This window comes from Emydura macquarii, unplaced genomic scaffold (assembly GCF_026122565.2).
Source record: "Emydura macquarii macquarii isolate MOO-44397 ecotype Brisbane River unplaced genomic scaffold, CSIRO-AGI_Emac_v2 contig_2897, whole genome shotgun sequence".
Lineage (NCBI taxonomy): Eukaryota > Metazoa > Chordata > Testudines > Chelidae > Emydura > Emydura macquarii.
In genome coordinates this window covers 21,672,782-21,694,938 of record NW_027133034.1, presented here as the reverse complement: position 1 = coordinate 21,694,938, position 22,157 = coordinate 21,672,782, and the positions used below count along the sequence as shown (strand labels likewise).

Below are 22,157 nucleotides of genomic sequence, written 5' to 3'. Positions count from 1 at the left end.
TACCAAAACCACTCCTCCCGCCCCCCCTTTTCAACACTGCATTATGCAACAAGTTCCTATTCATTGGTGCTGAAAGGGATCTCTATTGTGTAGGACTACTTCAACTTTAATGCAAATGAGTGAGAAACATCTTCTGAAACCAGAAAAAGATGTTTAAATGAAAAAGTATTCTCACCTTCATTTACATATTAATATGAAATAGGAAAAAAAGGTTTTAATTTTACATTGCTGAAATCATAATAATTGGACTGCAAAAATTTAGTGCCACTGATATTTAGAGGTAAAACACAAATGCAAAGATTAATCCATATATTAAATATTCTCTACCAATTTCTCTTAAACAACAAAGCATGGTTAATATATTTTTAAAATGTATTTGATCTTCTGAGCATTCCATTTGTAAAACTCCTAACCTGAGGAGGAAGAGAAGAGTATTTTCAGGTCTGAAACCGCACTCATTGCTTATTGAGCTGCTGCTCTCCTCACATGACAAGATGCTTTGCCTGGATGGCAAATTTTTATATTACATAATCAAATTTTGAAGTTTAAAATCTAAAGATTCTTATTGAGCCTGGAACAATTTACCTGGTTTCACTAAATGGTTGGAAAAAACATGAAATACTCCTGGAATATATTTCCTCAGATGAATATCTACTGGAGCAGGGGCTGCAGAAGAGCCAAAGGGTCAGCAGTGTGGTAGGATATGAAGGCTGATAATGTTTCTGAACTGAACTCCTGCTCAGGTATACCAGGACAACACATATCAACAGTCCCCAGTGCAGCAGCAGGATAAAGACCCAGATGCCCATGATGTCAGCAAACTACATTTTATATTTGCTGAGAGATTATATTCTTTATTTTCACTGGTTATCTGGGCCAACACCACTCTATCACTCTCTTCACATTGCCAGTCTCACTCTCTCTGCCTTCCATGCTGCTCTCTGTCCTTCCCTTTACCTTTTCTCCCTCTCCCTCAATGATCATTTACTGCTTTTTCATGTTCCAATCCTCAGATTAACTCCACACACTTACTATTCCTCCTTACCCCACCAGTGACCAAACAAATCCTGCCCCCCAAACATGTATAGCTAACAAGAAGTGTGCCAATCATCTGTGATCATTTGCTCCTGGTATATTCTTCTCCCCCATCTTTCATTTATTTGTGCATTTTCCGATTGCAAGCTCTTCGGGGCAGGAATGATATTTTTGACATATAAGACATCTTATATGTTTGCACAGTACCTTGCACAATGGGGCTTTAAATCCTGATTGAGGCCTGTGGGTATTACAGCAATATAAACATTAAATGAATAAAAAAGAAATCAGTAATAAGGAAAAATAACCAGATTGTAAAAGAATCTCTTCATGCCACCAGGTGCTCTAGTTAAGAGGCTCTTCAGTCAAGAGAGTACAATCTTTATTTTGCCACAGCTGCCTATAAATCCAAAGGGGAGATGTAAACATACATACATTAGACTAAACAATGGTTAAATAGCAGCCACTATTCACTCTCCCACTCACACATACCATGCAAGTCTGTGGGGGAAAAAAGAAACCTTATGATTGAAGCTAAGGAACTCAAGTAAAGTTTTCTGAAAATAACCCAGAGCTGACAAGTCAGTAGGAGGGCCTGGATGGTTTCAAGACACAGTTTTTAACCAAGACTTGGACCTCCAACTGTTTTTTTTTTTAAACAAAGATTTACATCCCATCCTTGGCTAAATTGTTTATAAATTAATCAAATTAATTACTTTGAGTGGATAAGCAGGAGGCTGGACAAGATAGAGCAGATGTCAGCCAATAAGGTCTGTGTTGTTTTAAACAAATCCATCAGTTCTGCTTTGAACAAATCCATAGAGTACAAATATGGTTAGAGACTTAAATCCTACAGTAAAACCTCTTATCCCAAAATATACATAATTCTAATTTAAGCATAAATATTGTTTTTGTTAATTTTCAGATCAGAAAAGGGAGATGATCAGTCTTCAAAACAGACATAACAGTCTTGCTAGTTACAGTTGCAATGGTAGTATGTTGCATTATTATTTTTAAAAATGATTTCTTGCATCACTCAAACATTTGTTAAATTTTACATCTCGAGCCTGCAAAGTCTTAAGCATGTGTGCCACTCTGCACATGAGTAGTTCCACTCACCTCAGTCACTTTATTGCCATGAGTAAAATTACATGTATGCCTAAATCTTGGCAAGATCTGGTCTTAGTTGGTAAATTTTAAAGCCAAGATTTTAAAACCTTGAGTTTAAAAAAACAAAAACAAAACAAAACATGCAGGAGCATGTACATGCACCAAATGTGCATATTTTTAAATTTTTGGTCTCATTTTTGAGTAAAACATTTTGTTAAACAGCACAAATACAAAGTTACAGTAAATACCTTTAAGGAAAAAAAGGGATAGGCTGAGGGATGAAGAGATCTGTGTGGCCTTGTGACAGAGCCTGTGGATTTTCAGAATATTTTATAAACTTTACACACCATGATCAAATACATTACATGTATAATTTTGTAGTTTTCATACTCAGAAAACTGAGAAAAATTCATACATCAGGGTGTGCTTCAGGCCTTTCTCTAGTTATAACTAGTATTGTGTTTTAGTATCCAAAAATTCCAGAGAGAGATGAATTACGAGTTTCTTCCTTTTAATGTAACACAATTTATTTTCAGTTATGATGCACACTTCATTTTCTGCAGAATATAAAATTAGATGTATTCTAACATGACAAGTTCCCAAAGAAAAAGGAAATGCTATAATTAAGAAAACATTGACTTTTAAAGTTGCAAATCAGAAGAAAAGAGCATTTTGCTAAATACTTAGCCTGTAGATTATGCTTCTTTATTTCATAAATTGACTGTACGAAGTCACCTTTGAGTAATGGAAATTTCTGTTTAAACATTTATTTGGCAATGGGCACAAAGCATTAGATCTCATTTCCAAGACTTACCAGCTGGGTTTTGTCATTAACATTTATTAACAATCTAAGATATGGCTTTCAACGTCTAATCCTCACTACACAAATGTTTTGTATAGTCCTCTAGAGGGCTTTGGTGTGACAAATTACTGGCACAGATTACAACCCTGTGGCTATTCACCCAAAGCAATGCAAAATTAACATGGTACTAATCCAATTTAAACAAGAAATTGGATGAACTATGTGCGATTGCACAAATCATCTGAACTAAAGCAGATCTGGAATTCCTGAAGGCAACTAAATTCCCAAATTGTAGTCAAACACAGTAGATGGTTCCTGATCAGCTTTGCTTTTTTAATTTTTAACTGAATGTAAAGTACCAGATTGACTAAATCTTATTTATCAATAGGTACAGCAATCAATAGGTACAGCATTAACAATGGTAGCATAAGCATTACCATACTATTTCCCACAAAAAGCCTCCATCTAGTTTCAAATGGACTACTTTCAGGGATAAAGTTTTAGGGGAGTATAATTTGGTCTTGATGCCAATTCATTTAATGGTTCAGATATCTAACAAGGGTTACACCTGGTCCTGGATTGGAACCATTAGTTTAAAGTTACCAAACTCATCAGCTAGAGAAAGTTTTTATCACTACTGATCTGGCATGACTTGAACCAATGAACTAAAGGTGAAATGCATCTAATAGGAATCTGAAAAGCCATTAAGGAGAAAAAATGGGCAGAATATTTTGTAGCTTTCTTTGGGAAAATCCAGCTTCTGGTGTGAAAAGATTAGAGGGGCAAATTATTACCCTGTTGTGCATATGTATTTCAGAAATATGATGGGCCAATCTCTGACAACTACCAGACAAAAAGGAACAATCTGAGGACTGCATGTAAGATTGAATCTTTGATTTTCTAGCTATTATCAAATATACATCAGGCTAATTTATTTGATTTATCTGTAAATTACAAATAAAGAGAACTGAGTTCAGGTTTGGGAACTCAAATTCATTGGTGTATGCAAATATTTCAATAATGACCCTGCCCTAGGCTCTATATCCCTCCATGATTAGCACACAAACTTCTCCCCAACAGACCACACAACTCTCCCTGAAGAACCTTCCTCAAATTTCAACTATTCATTAGATTGTGTTTTCTCTTGGGGGGAGTAGGGGGAGGAAAGGAAAGGGAAGGGAAGGGAGAAGTAGAGAAGGAACAGCATCCTGCTTATTCCTTCCAGTATCCAGAAAGGGGGTCTCCTTTTGAGCACACATCCAGATAGCCCATTCCTCCTCCCTCCCAATTCAGTAGCCTTTCCTTTCCAATCCAAAAATGTAATTTTCTAAGAGCAATTGAACAGCCTATTCTTCAGTAATGTCTCCATTAGCTCCTGCTAAGCTACCATTTTTAAAGTAGAATGCACTACAAAGATCTCTGCCTTGCAGGAAAGAGGAAAATAATAGCTCTCCCTTCTTACATTTCCTCATAACTGGATGTGTCTACGTTCCTGAGAGATTTGAGCTCCTTTCATTCCACTGCAAATCTTAAGGAAATACAGGGAAGGCAGTTTTCATGCTGCAACCTGGAGTATACACTTCAAAACCTTCAAATGGAAAAGCAGGGGAACATAATTCAAAAAGAGTTATTGAGTCCTGGAATCAGGGAGCTGAGGTGCCCATTTATCCTGTGAAGAGTGTCCCTAATGATAGGAAAAAAATTGTGTAACGTGATTTCAGGATCTCTGTAAATTTGCTGAATTCTTTAATATTCTACAAATTCTATCTTTTTATAAAAAGCTAAGGTCCAGATTTTTAAAAGGTATGCAGGTGTTGTGGTACTCCACGCTGGATGCCTAACTGATTTAGGAACCTAAATTTCATTTTCAAAAGGAATTTAGGCATTTAGGAGTCAAAATCCTGTTGACAGTGGGATTTTTGGCTCCTAAATGCCTAAATCCCTTCTGAAAAGGAAATTTGGGCTTCTAGATACTTTAAAATTCTGGGCCTAAGTGTATTTTTATGGCCATATAGCTATCACAGTGTAAACTGATGTACTGATGCCGGTTAAGTCAATTTTGCAAAAAACAAAACAAAACTTGTCTCCTAACCAACAGCGGCAGCAAAGATGGGCACTTAGCCCTACCCTTCACTCAGTACACCATAGTTAGGATATAGACGTAAGCTTTAAAGTTTGTTTGTTTTTTAAATTATTTAATACACAGGTAATTTTAACCCTCAGTCACTTTTCTCTTGGAAAACAAAGAAAATTAAAATACAAAGACCAGAGACTAATGCAACATGGTCTAATTCAGTTAATGCTGTCAAGCATGAATCTATAGTGGATCCTCAGCCACATGGGGCCTCAACCCCACCAGGAACAGATTCAATGCAAGTATGTTTATTGCTCATATTCCAGTACTACAGGATATGCTGTACAAACTTTTTTTTTTTTTTTAAACTGACAGTGCTCTACAATCATAACCTGAGACACTTGGAAAATAAGATATTTAACTATAACACAACTCTAGCTAAGACACGTTGTAAGTAGCCACTTCCTGTTTAGCAGGAAATCTCCATCCACTATTACACAGTACACTTCACAACTACACACTACTTCGGCACACATCATCTATACCTCCAGCCTTCCATCTGACATTGTAAAAGAATTTGGGGCAAATTCCATATGAGATTCGACAGAAGAGAAGTTTTCTGAGTAATTCTTTTGATTTTGCAGCTAGTGGTGATGGCGGGGGTTCAGAATGAATGCTCTGTTTCTCTCTACTATTGCATGACTTTGCATGAGACATTCTAGATTTTCTTGAAGGAGTCCTGAATGCAACATTAAGGTTGCACAATTAAAGTTAGGGTGTAAAAAAGCCAAGAAATGCCAGTTAAGGTTCTAACAGCAACATTAACTCACCTGCATTGTTCATACTTAGCATTTTTTGTGCTTGTTTTTCTGGTACAGTGTTGAATATCATTAAATGTTAAATATTACAGTTCTGGCATAAAATATAAAACTATAAAACAACAAGATGTGGACCATGGCCAAGATAAACCATTGTAACTTTTTATTTTTTGACTTTTTCCAAGCAGATGCTTATGGAGCATACCCAAAAATGATTTTCAATTGTTTATTAAAAAAATTTCTTTAAATCACCCCAGTTCCAAGCCAAGCAAAGACTCTTGTCTACGATGAGAATTATGTCCTCACCAAGTTTAAGTTTTAAGTGTTAACCAATTGTTCTGTATTCTTGTTATTTTAAAAATAAGCGTAGTCAGAATTTTTTTTTAAAAACATTGGGAAATATATATTTTTCCACTTTCCCAAAACTCAAAAATAGATGAAGTGATTTTGCCAAAAGTCAGAGTCAGGCAAAGCCCCGTTATGAAAGATTTCAGCCCAAAACAGACTGTTTAGGAAAGTTTTGACCATTTTAATGGACACTTCGGTTATAATGGAAATTAATTTGCAACAATAGCTGGCATGACCAGAACATAATATCAATAAATTGTCTCTAGCATAAGACCACAAAGAAAAACAAGACTACATTCTTATTGTGCATATACATATTTACATACCTGCTTTAGTCTTGCAAGTTCTTTCAAAGCCCTTGCCCACTGTTGCTTGTAGTGCAGCTTTGACTTGGTAGATGATTCCAACTTTCTTTCAAGTTCAACCTAATGGCGATTAAAATTGTATCAGCTGAAACACTATACCAGTGGTAACAACCATTGAAAGATTATATATACAAAGAGTCCGTTTAAGAAAAGTATTTATGCAGTGTAACGTACAACATCATCTTAAGCTGTTATGTAATTTAATGTAAATATTATGGCACATGAACATTTTCTTGTTTAAAATATAGCCTTATTTTTATTGTCTAGCAGTCTATACAGAAAGGAACTAGATTAGTCTTTGCCCCCAAGACAGCTAATGTAAACTTTTTGTTAAAGAGCCTCAAAGCAGTGAAAAACATTCATTTTTCTATAATAAGGTCTAATTGTTAACATTCCAGTTTAACAGGCACTCTAAACTCTTAGGGCCAAGTCTTGCCCTTAGAGGTGTAGGCAGCTCTTACTAAAGTCAGTAGAAGAAATATACGTCTCTGAGGGCAAAATTTGGACCTCTGATGGAGGGGGGATGAGGGGAAATCAGGAACACTGGCCTAAGTTTCACGTAGCTTTTACTTTAGAACTTTGCAAAATGTTTTGTTGCTTAAATTACCATTGAGAAAGATATAAAACTGACTAAAATATTTGAAGACTTCATTATAAGGATAAAACATAAGAGGTAATAATTATAGGCAAATAATTTCTAAGGGTCTGTCTACACTGCAGACTGAAGTTGGTTTACTTTAAATCGACTTTCACCCGCCGAATTTTAGAAGTCGCAGGAGCGTGATCACACCACGCTCCTTGCACCGGGCCCTTCCATCCCCACTTGCCATACTTGGGTCAACATTCAAAGCAGTGCACTGTGGGTAGCTATCCCACAGTGCAACTAGCTGCAGAGGCTTTTGGGAAGCTTGTCATCTTCCTGTGATGCAACATGCTCCCCCGCTCCCTTTCTTGTCCCAAATGAACTGCAAATGCTTTTTCACACTATTTTTCTATGCTGCATGCACAGCATTGCCGGAGAAACATGCAGCCCACTCAGATCTGCACTATCATTGTGAGCATCACAAATACCTCACGGCTTATCCTGCAGTATTTTCAAAGGTGAGAGAGGAGCCGCATCACGGAAAACAGTGATGTTACTGAGACCACCCTACTACAAGTCATAAAGCAGACTAATTTCTGGTTGCTACAGGCTGTCACGCATCATCTTCAGTCCATGGAGCGCTGGTTCTGTCCCGGGAAACAAGCACAGACTGGTGGGATCGCATTGTTATAAAGGTGTGGGATGATGAGCAGGGGCTGCAGAACTTTCGTATGTGAAAGACCACTTTCTTTGAATTTTGTGCAGAGCTGTCCCAAGCCCTGAAGCATGTGAATATTCACTTGAGACCAGCTCTGATAGCGGAGAAGCAAATGGCCATCACTCTGTGGAAGCTGGCAACCCCAGACTGCTACCGGTCAGTTGGGAATCAATGCGGAGTCAGTAAATCCACCGCTGGAGCTGCTGTGATACAAGTGTGGAGGGCCAGGCTTCTGCTAGGAAGGGTAGTGACTTTGGAAAACGTGCAAGACATAATGGACGGGTTTGCCACAATGGGGTCTCCAAACTGGCGGAGGCAGGGGGAGGAAATAGATAGCACGCATATCCCATCCTAGCACCTGACCACCTTGCCACAGAGTACATAAATGGGAATGGATACTTCTCAATGGTGTTGCAGGCCCTTGTGGATCACAGGGGATGTATCACCGACATCAATGTGGGGTGGTCTGGAAAAGTGCATGACACATGCATCTTTAGGAACTCAGGTCTGTTCAATAAGATGCAGGTGGGCACTTTCTTCCTTGATCAAAAAATAAACATTGGGGATGTAAAAATGCCAGTAGTGATCCTGCCTACCCCTAGCTCCCTTGGCTAATGAAGCCCTACATGGACACCTGGACAGTGAGAAGGAGTGTTTCAATAACAGGCTCAGCAAGTGCAGAATGATGGTGGAATGTGCATTTGGCTGTTTAAAAGCGAGATGGAGATGTCTGCTTACTACGTTTGACATCAGCGAAAAAAACATACCATCAGTTATACCTGCATGCTGTGTGCTCCATAATTTGTGTGAAACAAAGGGGGAAATATTCCCCAAGGGTTGAGCTGTGGAGGATGATAGGCTGGCTGCAAATTTTAAGCAGCCAGATTCCAGCGCTATGCTCAGAGCCAACCGGGGAGCGCTTCTGCTTGGGGAAGCATTGAAAAACTGGTTTTGCAATTAACGGCAGTAACATATGTCTGTGCTGTGCCTTTATTTTCCGTCCCCTACCCTCACTCCAGCAGCCCCCTCCTCTTCTCTCCCCACCTAAGCAATGAATGAATAAAGACTAATGTTTTTTAATGCTACAAAGTTTTATTTATGATCCGTTTTCACGGGAAGAAAGGAGAATAAGTTAACATTGAAAAGTGTCACTGTGCAAGCGACTTAGGTTGCGTGCAGTTCTTAAAGGGGCCATCGCAGCCTTCTGCTCACCTCCACCAGTGTGGACTGCAGCACATACTGCACCCTGCTCAGTCTCCTCCTAGACCGCTTAGGGGTGGGGGTAGGCGGCACAGTGTTTTGGAGGGGCTGCAGAGGGAGTCTGTCCTGCTGCTGCTCTTCCTGGAGCTCTACCAGATGCCTCAGCTTGTTCTCAAAGGAAAACCTGCACAACACCTTCAAAAGACTAAGGCCATGTCACACCACACTAATGAACTTACAGTGGCGCAGCTGTGCCAATACAGCTATGCTGCTGTAAGATTGCTCGTGTAGCTGTACTATGCCGATGAGAGAGCTCTCCCGCTGACATAATAAAACCACCTCAGTGAGGTGAACATGAGCACTTATGCCGGTAAAACTTATATCGCTCAGGGGTCTGGTTTTTTCATTCCCCTGAGGCATAAGTTTTGACGTCATAAGTGGTAGTGCAGACATGGCGTAACTTGGTAATTTAAATTCATAACCCTGTTAGAAAATAAAAACCATGGTCTCAAAAGACACTGTTTTTATGGCTCACTACAATAATTTGTAAGTTGCTAACCCTCTTTTGTCCTATGACTGCAGAGGTGTTAATTATCCACTTCATTTCAAGTGGTTTCTTACCACATGTTAAATCCTTAATATTAATCCGTCCCACCTTGTAGTTAACTGTGACACTTTGGTTACCTTTTTCAGACTTGAAGAATAGCTCTGTGAAGTTCAAAAGCTTGTGTCTTCCAGCAACAAAAGTCAGAGCAATAAAAGATACTACCTCACCCTCCTTGTCTCTCTTAGGCCTGGTCTACACTGCTGTCAGTGGTCGACGGAACATACACAAACTACATAATGTAGCCTGTGTATCTCCTGTCGACTTACTTACGTTGCTGTACCACGGTGTCTCCAATGCGTTGCATCAATGGGAGACGCCCTCCGTTCAATACAGCCTTACTCTTTTCAGGGGGGTGAATTAATAGCATCGACTGGAGAGCACTTCCAGGATCCCGCTCAATCAATCCTGCTGCATCAATCCCTGCAGCTCCAGCAGTGTAGATATACCATCAGATACTTCAGAAGATGTTGTAAATCTCTTCCATAACACACTTAAATGTGTTGCCATTATTCAATGAAATTCTTTGTGACTTCAGTCAGTGGTAGCTCTTATTTTTAATTCTAGTTACTGTGCATCCTTGTTCTTATATGGTGATCTAATTCTTTTCAAGTTTACTAAGCTATTTATTCCAAAACCTTTCAGCAGTGAGTTTCATAGGTTAACTGTATGATGTATTAAAAAAGGATCTTTTATGGGTCTTAATTTGATGCCTGTTAATTTTGAATGCTTGTTACACTGTACTCTGGAAAATGGTAAGTATTTCAACCAAGTAATCCTAAACATTAAACATAATTTGACATTTATGGTTTTTAATAACACAAAACTAATTACCATTCAGTCTGTGGAGTTCTCAAAGGAAACAGGGTACTAAAAACAAATGTAAACATTTAAGGCCAAAAATTTTTAAGAGGGGGCTTATGGTCTGAAGGAAAAAAAACCATAAAAAGCACAATTATTGCAAGCTGGGCAACTGCATATGCAACCATGGGCATATAATTGCACATTCATTTTATGCATAAACTTCTGGTCTTGCTTTTTAAAAAGTGAACCCCCCAAAAAATTCATTGTTTGATCCAACTCTCACCACCATGGCAGGAAAAATAGGGATCAATGGCTTCAGTTGATAACAGAATATCTGGGGTGGGATGGTTCAGTGGATTAGGAATGATATGGTCACTGCCTTTTAAGAATCCAGCTCAAGTCAGTAGTAAAATAAAGTAGTCACTACATGATGGTTGTTCAGTGACTTACTTAAAATAAGTTGATGGTTTCAGTTAAAATCTCTGTAAACAAGTGTCCAGATGGGAAACTCACATTCTCACTGGCAAACAAGAAGGCATGCAAAGAACCAAGTGAACAGAGACTAAACTACCCTCTCACTTGTAGTGGTGGTTCCATTCTGCCTAAGGTTGAAACTCAATGAAGGAGTTGAATGGGGTAGTGTTTCATTGCTAATGTGAATATGGTTTCTGTTCTGTTAACAAACAAGGGACTTCTGTCAGGAGCGCTCTTTAAAAAGTAATAATGGAATGTCCATCTTCAACTAAGAAATTCAAACTCAAAATCCTTAATTCTTTTTCTACACAGATTTTGTTCTTCAGAGCCCCCAATTCTAACTACTGTAGTAGCCAATAAAACATATATACCACTTTGGAAAAATGCTTACATTTCTACAGTTTCCCCTATACTTAGAAATGGATGTAAATGTGGTAATTGTTGGCAAATGTTGACTTTTAATTGTCAACAACTGTCAAAAAGGTTGTATAAGATTGTATTCCACAAGATCAGTTACACCTACAAATAGGTTCTAAATATTTAGTGGCTGAAGAAATTGTTGGAAAAATAAGACAAAAATGGAGGAATTAACCCACTTCATCTTGGAAATAGATTTTTCTTCCATCTTCATTACCAACAAGTACACCATTATGGAAGATTAGTGAAGTCCAAAGATACCTTTTCTAAAGTGAGAAGATTTATTTCTGACTGCAACCGGATTTCTGGTTTGTTGCATTGCTGTTCCTTGTACTGCTGGAACTCCTTTTCCAAAATCTTGTACTTGTTTTCTGCTTCATAAAACTACATTAAAAACATTCAAATATGAAATCCATTAGAATACAGTAATTTAACAACAACACACATACACAGGGGAAGGAATGTGTGTCAGAACTTAAATTAGGCTCTGGACGTAACACTTTACTTCAGTCGACTAAGTGATATAAAACAGACACTGAAAGCTTCACATTCATAAGTAATGATTTCTTGATGATATGAAATACAGAGAGAGTAACAAAGAATTTTTAAGTAGGGTTTTGGTTACACAGGAAAGTCCTATTTTCTTCCAACATTAAGACTAAAATGTATAAATATAGCTATTCACAAAATTTCTCAAGTGAGACTTTGTAATTCTATAGAATTGCAACCAACAACACTGTGTTATCAAGTTTGTACACACAGCTGTTTTGTTTTTGTTTTTTAAAGCCAACTATATTAGTATCCACTATATGAAGTTTTTTGACTCAACTTCACCAGTATAGCTTGTCCAGAAATGCCTGGAAGAGGAAATAAATAATACTTAGTGCAGTCAAATAATGATTTACAAGGCTGAAGCAGGAAGACTTCAGTGACTAATGACTTAAATGTTATGCACCTTTGCCCTCACAGTATACTTGTAGAGTTGCAGGAAGATAAAATAAAAGGAATGTTTTTGCTTTCTAAATAAAAATGGATAATTTCAAAAGATGCTATCTTAACCAACATATGTCCACATTACTCCATCATAAGAACTATGCAAGTCATATCTTTAAGTAAAAGATGGTTACTTATCTGTAACTGGTGTTCTTTGAGGTGTGTTGCTGATGTACATTCCAAGCAGGTGTGTGCGTGCCGCATGCACAGTTCGCTGGAAAGTTTTCCCTCAGAAGTACCTGTAAGGTAGGCTCTAGTGCCTCCTGGAGTCGTGCCTCTATGGCGCTCTATTTAGAGGCTTGCCGAATCTCCGGCCCCTCAGTTCCTTCTTGCTGGATGGCTCCGACAGAGGGATAGGCTGCTGGGTCTTGGAATGGACATGAGCGACGCATCTCAAAAAACACCAGTTACAGGTAAGTAACCATCTTTTCTTCTTCAAGTGCTTGCTCATGTCCATTCCAAGCAGGTGATTCCCTAGCTACACTTAGGAGGTGGGGTCGGAACTCAGAGAACTGAGGACTGGAGAACTGCTCTACCGTATGCAATGTCGTCTCTGGCTTGCTGAGTGATCGCATAATGAGCTGTGCAAGTATGGATAGTGGACCACGTAGCTGCTCTGCAGGTGTCCCAAATCAGAACTTGAGCCAGACAAGCTGCTGCTGAGGCTTGAGCTCTCGTCGAATAGGCCATGAGCTTTGGGGCCGGCACTTTCGCTAATTCATAACAAGCTCTGATGCATGACATAATCCATGAGGAAATTCTCTGGGAAGAAACTGGAAGACCTTTCATACTTTCCACCAGCAGCATGAAGAGCTGGGTGGTTTTCCTGAATGGTTTGGTTCTTTTTATATAGAAAGCCAATGCCCTCCTAAAGTCCAGAAAGTGGAGTCTACGTTCATGGTCATTGGTATGCGGTTTAGGATAGAAGACCGGAAGGAAGATATCCTGAATTACGTGGAAATGGGACACCAACTTCAGCAGGAATGCTGTGTGGGGATGTAGCTGAACCTTGTCTTTAAAAAAAAAAAAGTGTACTGTGGCTCCGATGTGAGTGCCTGAGTTCGGAGACCCTCCTGGCCGAAGTGACAGCTACAAGGAACGCCACCTTCTATGACAAATATAATAGGGAACACGATGCAAGAGGCTTGAATGGGGGTTCTGTCAGCTTCAAGAGAATGAGATCCCATGGAGGGACCAGTTGGTGAGAGGAAGGGTACAGTCCATCCAGGCCTTTCAGGAACCTTGAACCATCCCATTAGCAAAAACAGAGCACCCATCCACTCCTGGGTGGAAGGCTGATATCGCTGCAAGGTGAACCTTAATTGAAGAATGTGCAAGGCCAGACTGCTTTAGATACTATAAGTAGTCCAGGATAATGGGAATTGGGGCCCACTGAGCCTGGATGCCCCTTTGGGTAGCCCATACAGAGAACCTTTTCCACTTGGATAGATAGGTTGCCCTTGTGGATGGTTTTCTACTATCCAGGAGCACCTACCTTTCCTGTTCCGAGCATAAAAGTTCCATGGGATTTAACCATGGAGCTTCCAGGCCGTGAGGTGAAGGGATTTGAGGATGGGATGGAGTAAAGTCCTGGTGATCCTCCGAGATGAGGTCTGGGAGCAGCGGCAGGGTGATTTGATTCTCCACTGATTCTCTACTGATAGTAGCAAGGTGTACCAGGGTTGGTGAGGTGAGGCTATGAGGATCACCGACACCATTTAATCTTCAGCAGGATCCTGAGAATAAGCGGAGTTGGCAGAAAGGCGTAGAATAACTGTCCAGCCCACTGGATGAGGAAGGCATCTGCTATAGACCCTGAGCTGTGTTTCTGAAAAGAGCAAAACTGCAGGCATTTCCTGTTGGACCTCGTAGCAAACAGGTCTACCTGGGGAATTCCCCACTTCTGGAAGATGGTGGCCAACACTGGACAGGACCATTCATATGTCAGAAAAGATCTGCTAAGTTTGCCTGCAACGTATTCTGGGCCCCTGGCAGGTACGAAGCCTCTAGGTGTATCAATCAAGTGATGCAGAAGTCCCAAAGCTTGAGGGCCTCTCGACAAAGGGGAAAGGAGCGAACTCCACCCTGTCTGTTGATAAAAAAAACATCACTGTCGTGTTGTCTGTGAGGACCGATATCACCTTACCTTCCAGGTGTTCTTGGAAGGCCTGACATGTGAGACATACAGCTCTCAACTCTCTCATGTTGATATGAAGTAGGAGCTCTGACTGGGACCAAATAACCTGTGTTCGTAACTGCCGCAAGTGGGCTTTCCAACCCATCGCTGAGGCGTCCATCACCAGGTGCATTGATGGCTGAGAAGCCGAAAAGGGAACCCACACACAAATGTTTGGGTCGCACCACCAGGTCAGAGACTCCAACACTGCTGGGGGGGAGAAACTATGTTGTCCAAATTGTGATAAGATGGCTGGTACACTGTCGCCAACCAGCTCTGCAGGGGTCTGAGGCGCAATCTTGCATGCCGCACAACATATGTGCATGCTGCCACATGCCCTAACAATTTCAGGCAGTTCTGGGCCATCATATGTGGATACAATCTCAACTCCTCTAAAAGGGCCCGCAGCACATGAAAGTAGGATTCTGGAAGGGAGGCTCTGGCTAGATCTGCATCCAGCACTGCTCCAATAAACTCTATTCGTCTGGTGGAGATTAGTGTCGATTTTGAGACATTGAGAATAAGTCTCAACCTGTCGAACATGTCCCTGATGAAAGTTGTGTGCGCCTCTACCTAGGCTCTGGTTCAACCCTTGATTAACCAGTCATTGAGTTAGGGAAAGTTGAGGAAAAGCTGCTACAACTGCCATGCATTTGGTGAAGATGCAGGGAACCACTGAGAGGCTGAAGGTGAGGAAGGTGAACTGGTAGTGCACTTGACTGATGATGAACCGAAGGAATTTCCTGTGGCCTGGAAAAATAGCCACGTGGAAGTATGCGTCCTACAAGTTGAGGGTAGTGTACCAATCACCTAGACCCAGAGAAGGGATAATCGAGGCAAGGGTAACCATTTGAAATCTCAACTTCATGTACTTGTTGAGGTTCTGGAGGTCGAGGATAGGGTGGAGTCCTCCCTTGGTCTTCGGGATTAGGAAATACCGGGAGTAAAACCCTTTCCCACCGAGATCCCGAGGGACCTCTTCCATGCTCTGACATCCAGGAGCGCCTGCACCTTCTTCTGCAGGAGTTGCTCATGAGAGGGGTCCCTGAAGAGGGACAGGGAAGGGGAGAGGGGATGGAAGGGCGGGTGAGAGGAAAATTGAAGAAAATATCCCAGTTTCACAGTGTGAAGGACACACTGATCTGAGATGATTTGGGACCAGGCACTCTGAAAATGGGATAAATGATGTGAAAACAATACGGATTGATCCAGGAAAGTGGATGCTACACCGTCCCCGGGAGTGCCCTCAGAAGTTCTGTTTGCTTCCCAACGACTACCTCGGGCGGTTGGAATGCCTGTCAGAGGAGGGATTTTGAGGCCTATGCCTGTTATTTCTACCCTCTAGGCAGTTTGTGTCCCATCTGGATGGCCCTGATAAAAACAAGGCAAGGGCTGTGGCCAAAAGGGTCTCCTCTGTGGCGCTGGCAGGTGCCCCCCCAAAGACTTTAGGGTGGCCTACGAGTCCTTCAGATTGTGCAATTTGTTGTCCGTCTAAGAGAAGAATAGGGCTGGGCCCTCGAATGAGAGGCCTTGGATGGTAGTTTGAACCTCCTGAGGCAGCCCTGAAGCCTGGAGCCAGAGCTTTATTTCATCGTTACCCCAGACGACATAGTCCTGGCAGCCGCGTATGCACTGTTCAGCACCGCCTGGAGCAAAGTCTTTGAGACAGACTTTCCCTCTCTAATGTGCCCCTCAAACTTGGTCTTGGAATCGGGAAGTAGGGCATCCCCAAATTTCTCCATAGAGAGCCAAGAATTAAAAGCATATCTGTTAAGGATAGCTTGTTGGTTTGCTATCCTAAACTGAAGCCCTCCAGTGGAATAAACTTTCCTGGTGAAGAGGTCAAGCTTCTTGGCCTCTTTTACTTTAGGGGTGGGTCCCTGTTGCCCTTGACATTCTCTTTCATTTGCTGCCAATGATCCAGGAGGTGGATGGGTAAAGAAATGCTCGTACCCCTTTGAGGGGAGGAAATATTTCCTCTCCACTCGTTTGGCCGTTGGGGCCAAGAAGGCAGAGTCTGCCACATGTCCACCGTGTTGTCCTTAATAGTTTTTATGAGGGGGAGAGCCACCCTGGAAGGCCCCTTTGGTGCTAGGATGTCCACCATGGGGTTCCATCCCTCAGTGATCTCTTCAGCCTGTAGGCCCATGTTCCTAGTGACTCTGTGGAGCAGTTCTTAATGCACCCTACTGTCATCTGGAACTGATACAGGCTGAGCCCCTGCGACCGCCTCATCCGGTGATGAGGATGAAGATGCTCTGACCCCTGGGTCCTGCCCATCTGATGGGTCCTGCACTGGCTCATCATCTTTGGTGCCCGGACCATGAGCGATGTCAGCCCCGATGCTGGGGTCTGAGCTCTCTATGGCACTGTGTGATGCACTTGCCACTGAATGGGAAGGTCTGCTCCTTGTAGCCGAAGCTAGTGAGTGGGACTTTGAGGAAGGGGACCCTTGGGCCTGGTGGTATGCCCAAGGTGTCCAAAACGGCCACTGAGATGGGATCTGCCATTGTGGAGCCCATGTCACTGCAAACAGTTGCGCTTCCTGCAGTGCCAGAGTGTGCTGCAGTTCCTTGCTGTGGTGCCAGCTTCTACGCAAGGTGCAGGACTCCACCTTGGAGTCTGACAAGAATTGTTCGCTCCTCAGCGACCACGGGTGACCGGTGCCGTGGGGATCTTGACCCCGACATCATGGCTGGCTTGCCCCTGAAAAGTACCATGGGTCTCCTCAATACCAGATCATGTTGCCAAGGGCGGGCAGGCGGAGGTGGCTTGGGTGGCAGAACTGTCTCTTCTATAAGGTCTCTGGCTGCCTCAAAAGTCTCTGAAGTGGAGGGAAGTTGAATGTCATCCTCCTCCTCCCTATCCCTAGCAGGGAGAGCACTGGTGCTGGACTCGACGAGGTCCTCCTCTGGCCCAGAATCAATTGCACTGAGGTCGAAGACTGTGGGCTCCAGTGTCCTGCTGCGGGACGCACCTTCGCCGCCTCCCCTGGCTTGGACTTGGGCGTCGCGGAGCACCCTCTGCCCTTGCTCCTTTCTCTGCAGCGCTGGGAAATGTGAGCGATGCTGCTTGTTTACCTGAGCCGAGTCTCTCCATGTCAGGGACCGGTATCGAGACCCCTTTTGCATTGGGGAGGCTTGTTGGTGCCGGGGCTCCTTCGGTGCTGACTCCTTCCTCGGTGCCATGGCCTTTGTCGAGGCTGGAGCACTCTGCACTGACACCGATGAATGTGCTTTCTGTTCTGCAGGTCGGAGAGTGGCCTCCATGAGTAAAAACTTTAAGTGTTGTCTGTGCTCCTTCTGAGCCCCTGGCTTGAAACCTTTGCAGATCTTACACTTATCCTTTAAATGGGACTCCCCAAGCCACTTGAGACAGGCCGAGTGCAGGTCGTCCTTTGGTATAGTTTTCAAACAGGAGCTGCAGGACTTAAAGTCCAGCATAACCTCCCCTTCTCTCCGGGGATGGGTAAGGACCCAATAAGCTAACTGTACTAACTATTAAGTCAATTGAACTAACTACAAACTATTCACAGATACTTAGATAAGAAAAACGAAATGAGGGAAGCACTTGCTAGGCAAGGGCAACAGTTCCAGTGACCATCACAAGCGGTAAGAAGGAACTGAGAGGCTGGAGGGTCGGCAAGCCCCTAAATAGAGCACCACAGAGGCATGACTCCAGGGGACACTAGAGCCAACCCTATGGGTACTTCTGAAGGAAAACTTTCCGGCAAACTGTGCATGCAGCGCGCACACATCTGCTTGGAATGGACATGAGCAAGCACTTGAAAAAGAACTAGCACTTTCAATACACCAGATTGGGAAAGTATAGAAAATGCCTGGCAACACAGTTTAGATTACTTACTGGGAATAGGAGTAATTGATATTCTTATCTTATTTAGATAATTATTCAATTAGATAAATTTAGTTCACTTTATTAATGGAAATGAAGCATTTCTATTTTTTGGATTTTGATTAACTTTTAACATTGTAAATATAACTCTGTCCATATGTTCTCTTTTTAGCTTAGCAGTTTAGGACCAAATATTACAGAAATTATTCATTTTAGTTAAAAGCATGAAACTGTTGTATTAATCTATTTATTTGGACCCACTTGCTCAACATATTTTGGCATCCACATTTAAAACTGTGTCTATCATTTTGTATCAAAATATTATCAGAAGACAATTGTGCTTCAATAAGAAACTACAAGGAGGAGATATTTAGCTTCCAGTCATTCTCATTCATGCCATTTGATAAGAATTCATTCTACTTGCACAGTACTGTCTAAGTAAGAGAGATAACATACCATCTCTCTTTTTATTCCTACTAATTCCTTTGTAAATATAGTACATTTATGTTGACCAACAAGGCAACTAACTGGCTTGGTTGTGAGGAAATGCAACATCTGCACCAAATGTCTATCCCTTCAAAATCAATCAAGATCTGAGAACCTCTTCAAGTAGGACTGTGGACATCTCTTGTAACCAAACTCGCAATAAATGACAACCAGTCAAAAAGACACTGCCACTGGGGACTGTTACAAAACAATAGACTTAGCTATCAAAAACAAAACAGGATTTCCTTATTCAGTAGGTCTCAAACAGAACAGTTCAAAGGAGACGACCCAAATATCCACCCCTGAAAATGACTGGGCTCACCTTCACCCACCATACACACTGCAGACCCACCATAAACACTCCAGACATTTAAATGGAATTTGTCAAGCATGAAATTCAAGCATTTGAATCATGACTAGCAGACTAATGTATGAAAATACAAAGGTAAGCCTTTCAACAGGTCAGAAAAATGAAGAAGCCCACACTAATGGATATGACGATCCTGCATGGGGTTGCAGCTGATCAGATTCAGTTAGCTGGCACCATATATCTTCCCACAACTAGACAAAGATATTATGGACCAGACCTCTTATCCCCCATTCGCTGCAACATTAGGCAAAGAAAAGACAAAAGCGCTCTCAGTTTTTCATGCTTTAGCAGAATGTGATAAACTTAGCATTTATGAGAAGAGACATAAAAATATCTGGGAAGCATGGAAGGTCTACCCTGAATGCAGTGAAGCATTTCCTAGGGTGTCATTCTTTATTATTGAAGTTATTGATACTTATCTGAAGGAAACTGAGTAGCATGAATTATTCCTTTATATCAACACTAGGCTACTGACAGTGTCATTGGGGCAAGACGGCACTTGATCTTCAAGCAATCAACGTATCCAAGCAGATTTACACCATCACAATTTGAAAGCAATGCTTTAAGGTTGGGTAAATCTGGGGACACATTGCTGTGACAAAACCAGAATTTCCAAGACTCAGCAAATGGAGTGGAAAAGGAATCCAGATGGTGTAAACTTGTGTGAGCACCAGCATAATGCAATAAGCTTGTCCACCATGAATTTCAAGGAGACTGATAGGAATGATGTATGTGGTATAAGGTCAGTGACAAGTGGTCAGCACTATGCTACTCTACTGAGGTGCACTCTGAGTGGCAATTAATATTTTACTAATTATTATGTCTTCTGGTTCATCACATTTACTAATATTAATGAATTTTAGGGGTATATTTAATGATCATCATAGCTTGCTTTATACACTAAAGACCAGATTCAGATGTGATATAAATGGAGTTGAACCTGCTCATATCACATGTGAATCTGGCCCTCAATGTCCCCAGCTATAATTCGATTTGGCCTCTTTGGTGATGAACTAATATATTAATTTAGAATATGAACAGAGGTGTGGCATGACCAAGTCACATCACTGTACAAAAGTATTTCATCATTGAATGTTGTAAAATTCTTTAAATGGTCTAAATAAAGATAGTTAACAATATGATTCATGTGAAAATTAAAATGCATGCATGTGTAATATATTCACAATTTAAAATATTGGCTGTAGGCAACAGACTGAGTTTTGAAGGTGAGCTCAATTTTTAAATGATCAATATGGATACAACAGATGTCATGCTTGTAATCAAAAGTCAATGATATTTGACTCAACAGCTGGGCTATTTCTAGACTGTCAACATTTCTTCACCACCACAATGGAGAATTTACTTTAAACCTTGGTACACTGTATTACTACTTTTCACATTAATTTCACATGATAAAGCTTAACACCAAAACAATGCTAAATGAAAATTAAAGATATAATGAAAAGGACAAACTGAAAAAATCCAGCTGTTTCTAATACAAAGGATTCCTCTAGCAAGACATGGATGGATTTCTTCATTAATCTGTGCTACTGTGGGATTACCAATCCATAAACTTTAATGTTATGAAATGAAAAACACTAAAAAAACAAAAAAAATACACCACTCAAATGAGCTAAACACACTTAAAAATATTTAAACAATATTTTGTAATGTATTTCCAGTGACACAATTAAGAGAAACAGCTGTAAAATGGCTAAACATGAACAGTTAGGAATAAATACTAAAATTAAAAGGAAAATGCTTTATTTTCTGTTACCGATATCCTCTGTAACATTCAACAAAAAGGGTTGCTATCCTATTCACATGATAGAAAGATAATTATGCCGAGTGAAAAACAGTTTTTTTAAAGGCAAAAAGTCAATTATCTGAAGTCTTCCACTACAGTGAAAGTTGTAATAGGACTAAAAAAATGAAAGCAGCCTACAGAATAATGTCTTCTCATGTTTTTCCATTTTCAAATATTTAACTATTATATCATTGCCTTATGTTTGGGCTCTAAAATGAAACAAACAGTCAGGATAGTTAGAGATTTAATTAATAAAGTTTAATTGCTAGTTAATTCAACAAAATTTTGGAAATACACACTACACTTCAGTAGCATCACTCCTAAATACAATATACCTTTGTAGTTTCAATTTGATTTTCAGCCTCAAAAAGCAAATAATGCCATAACAGCTAAATGGTAAAACAAAGGCCCTGCTCCTGCAATAAACTTCATATATGTGGATCCCTGTGCTTGCATCAAGATCATTGAATGATTGGGACCAAAATGTTTATTTCCAAGTTGCCAGACCGTGCTTGTGTCTAATATACAGCTTTTTAACATTATTTATTTCCAGCCAACCCAGCAGGAAGGAAGGTAATTAAATGTATTTACTTACATGCTGTTGCAGGCGGACCTTGTCCTCTTCCAGCTGTTTGATCTTTGACCTCTCCAACTCAACTTGATGTGTACATTCGTCTTTGACTCGCCGCATAGAATCCTGCAGTTCTTGAAAGTTTCGTTCATGCTGTGCATGCAACTCTCTCTTTACTCTTTGGAGCTTAAAATTAAAGCATTTTTTAACACAGTAATAGACGGGTATATAATTTTTAGTTGAAAATCTTCATTACAATCTTTAGTACTCGTTTTAACAAATTCTCGTTACGCTTGGATCCACTCTTGATGGCTGATATCTATGAAGTATTCCTTTCACTTCCTTGATTTCCAATATGAACTGTAATCCTCCGCTATTCCTACCAGACTCAAAATAATGACCTTTGCATTACTACAAACTGGCCACAGATCTAACTCTCCTCTAATTCACTTGCCTCTTATGGGCCACAGATATCAACATCTTACTGTCCAAGTATGGTTCCAAGATAATGCACTCCCTCAATCCATCATTATCTAAAGAACTGAGTTTA

The 22,157-nt window shown here is 40.9% G+C and overlaps 1 protein-coding gene across 5 annotated transcripts in view; it reads right to left on the bottom strand.

The window, feature by feature from the left end:
• The window catches only part of CEP120 (centrosomal protein 120), a 78,618-nt gene that overhangs the window by 12,415 nt on the left and 44,046 nt on the right, over window positions 1-22,157 (bottom strand). For all 5 annotated transcript variants that reach the window (XM_067568715.1, XM_067568714.1, XM_067568713.1 and 2 more), the window contains exons 16-18: window positions 21,632-21,793; window positions 11,614-11,736; window positions 6,514-6,612 (exon numbers count right to left, since the gene is read on the bottom strand). In XM_067568715.1, the coding sequence (XP_067424816.1) occupies window positions 6,514-6,612; window positions 11,614-11,736; window positions 21,632-21,793 (384 nt within the window). The remainder of the gene's footprint in view (window positions 1-6,513; window positions 6,613-11,613; window positions 11,737-21,631; window positions 21,794-22,157) is intronic.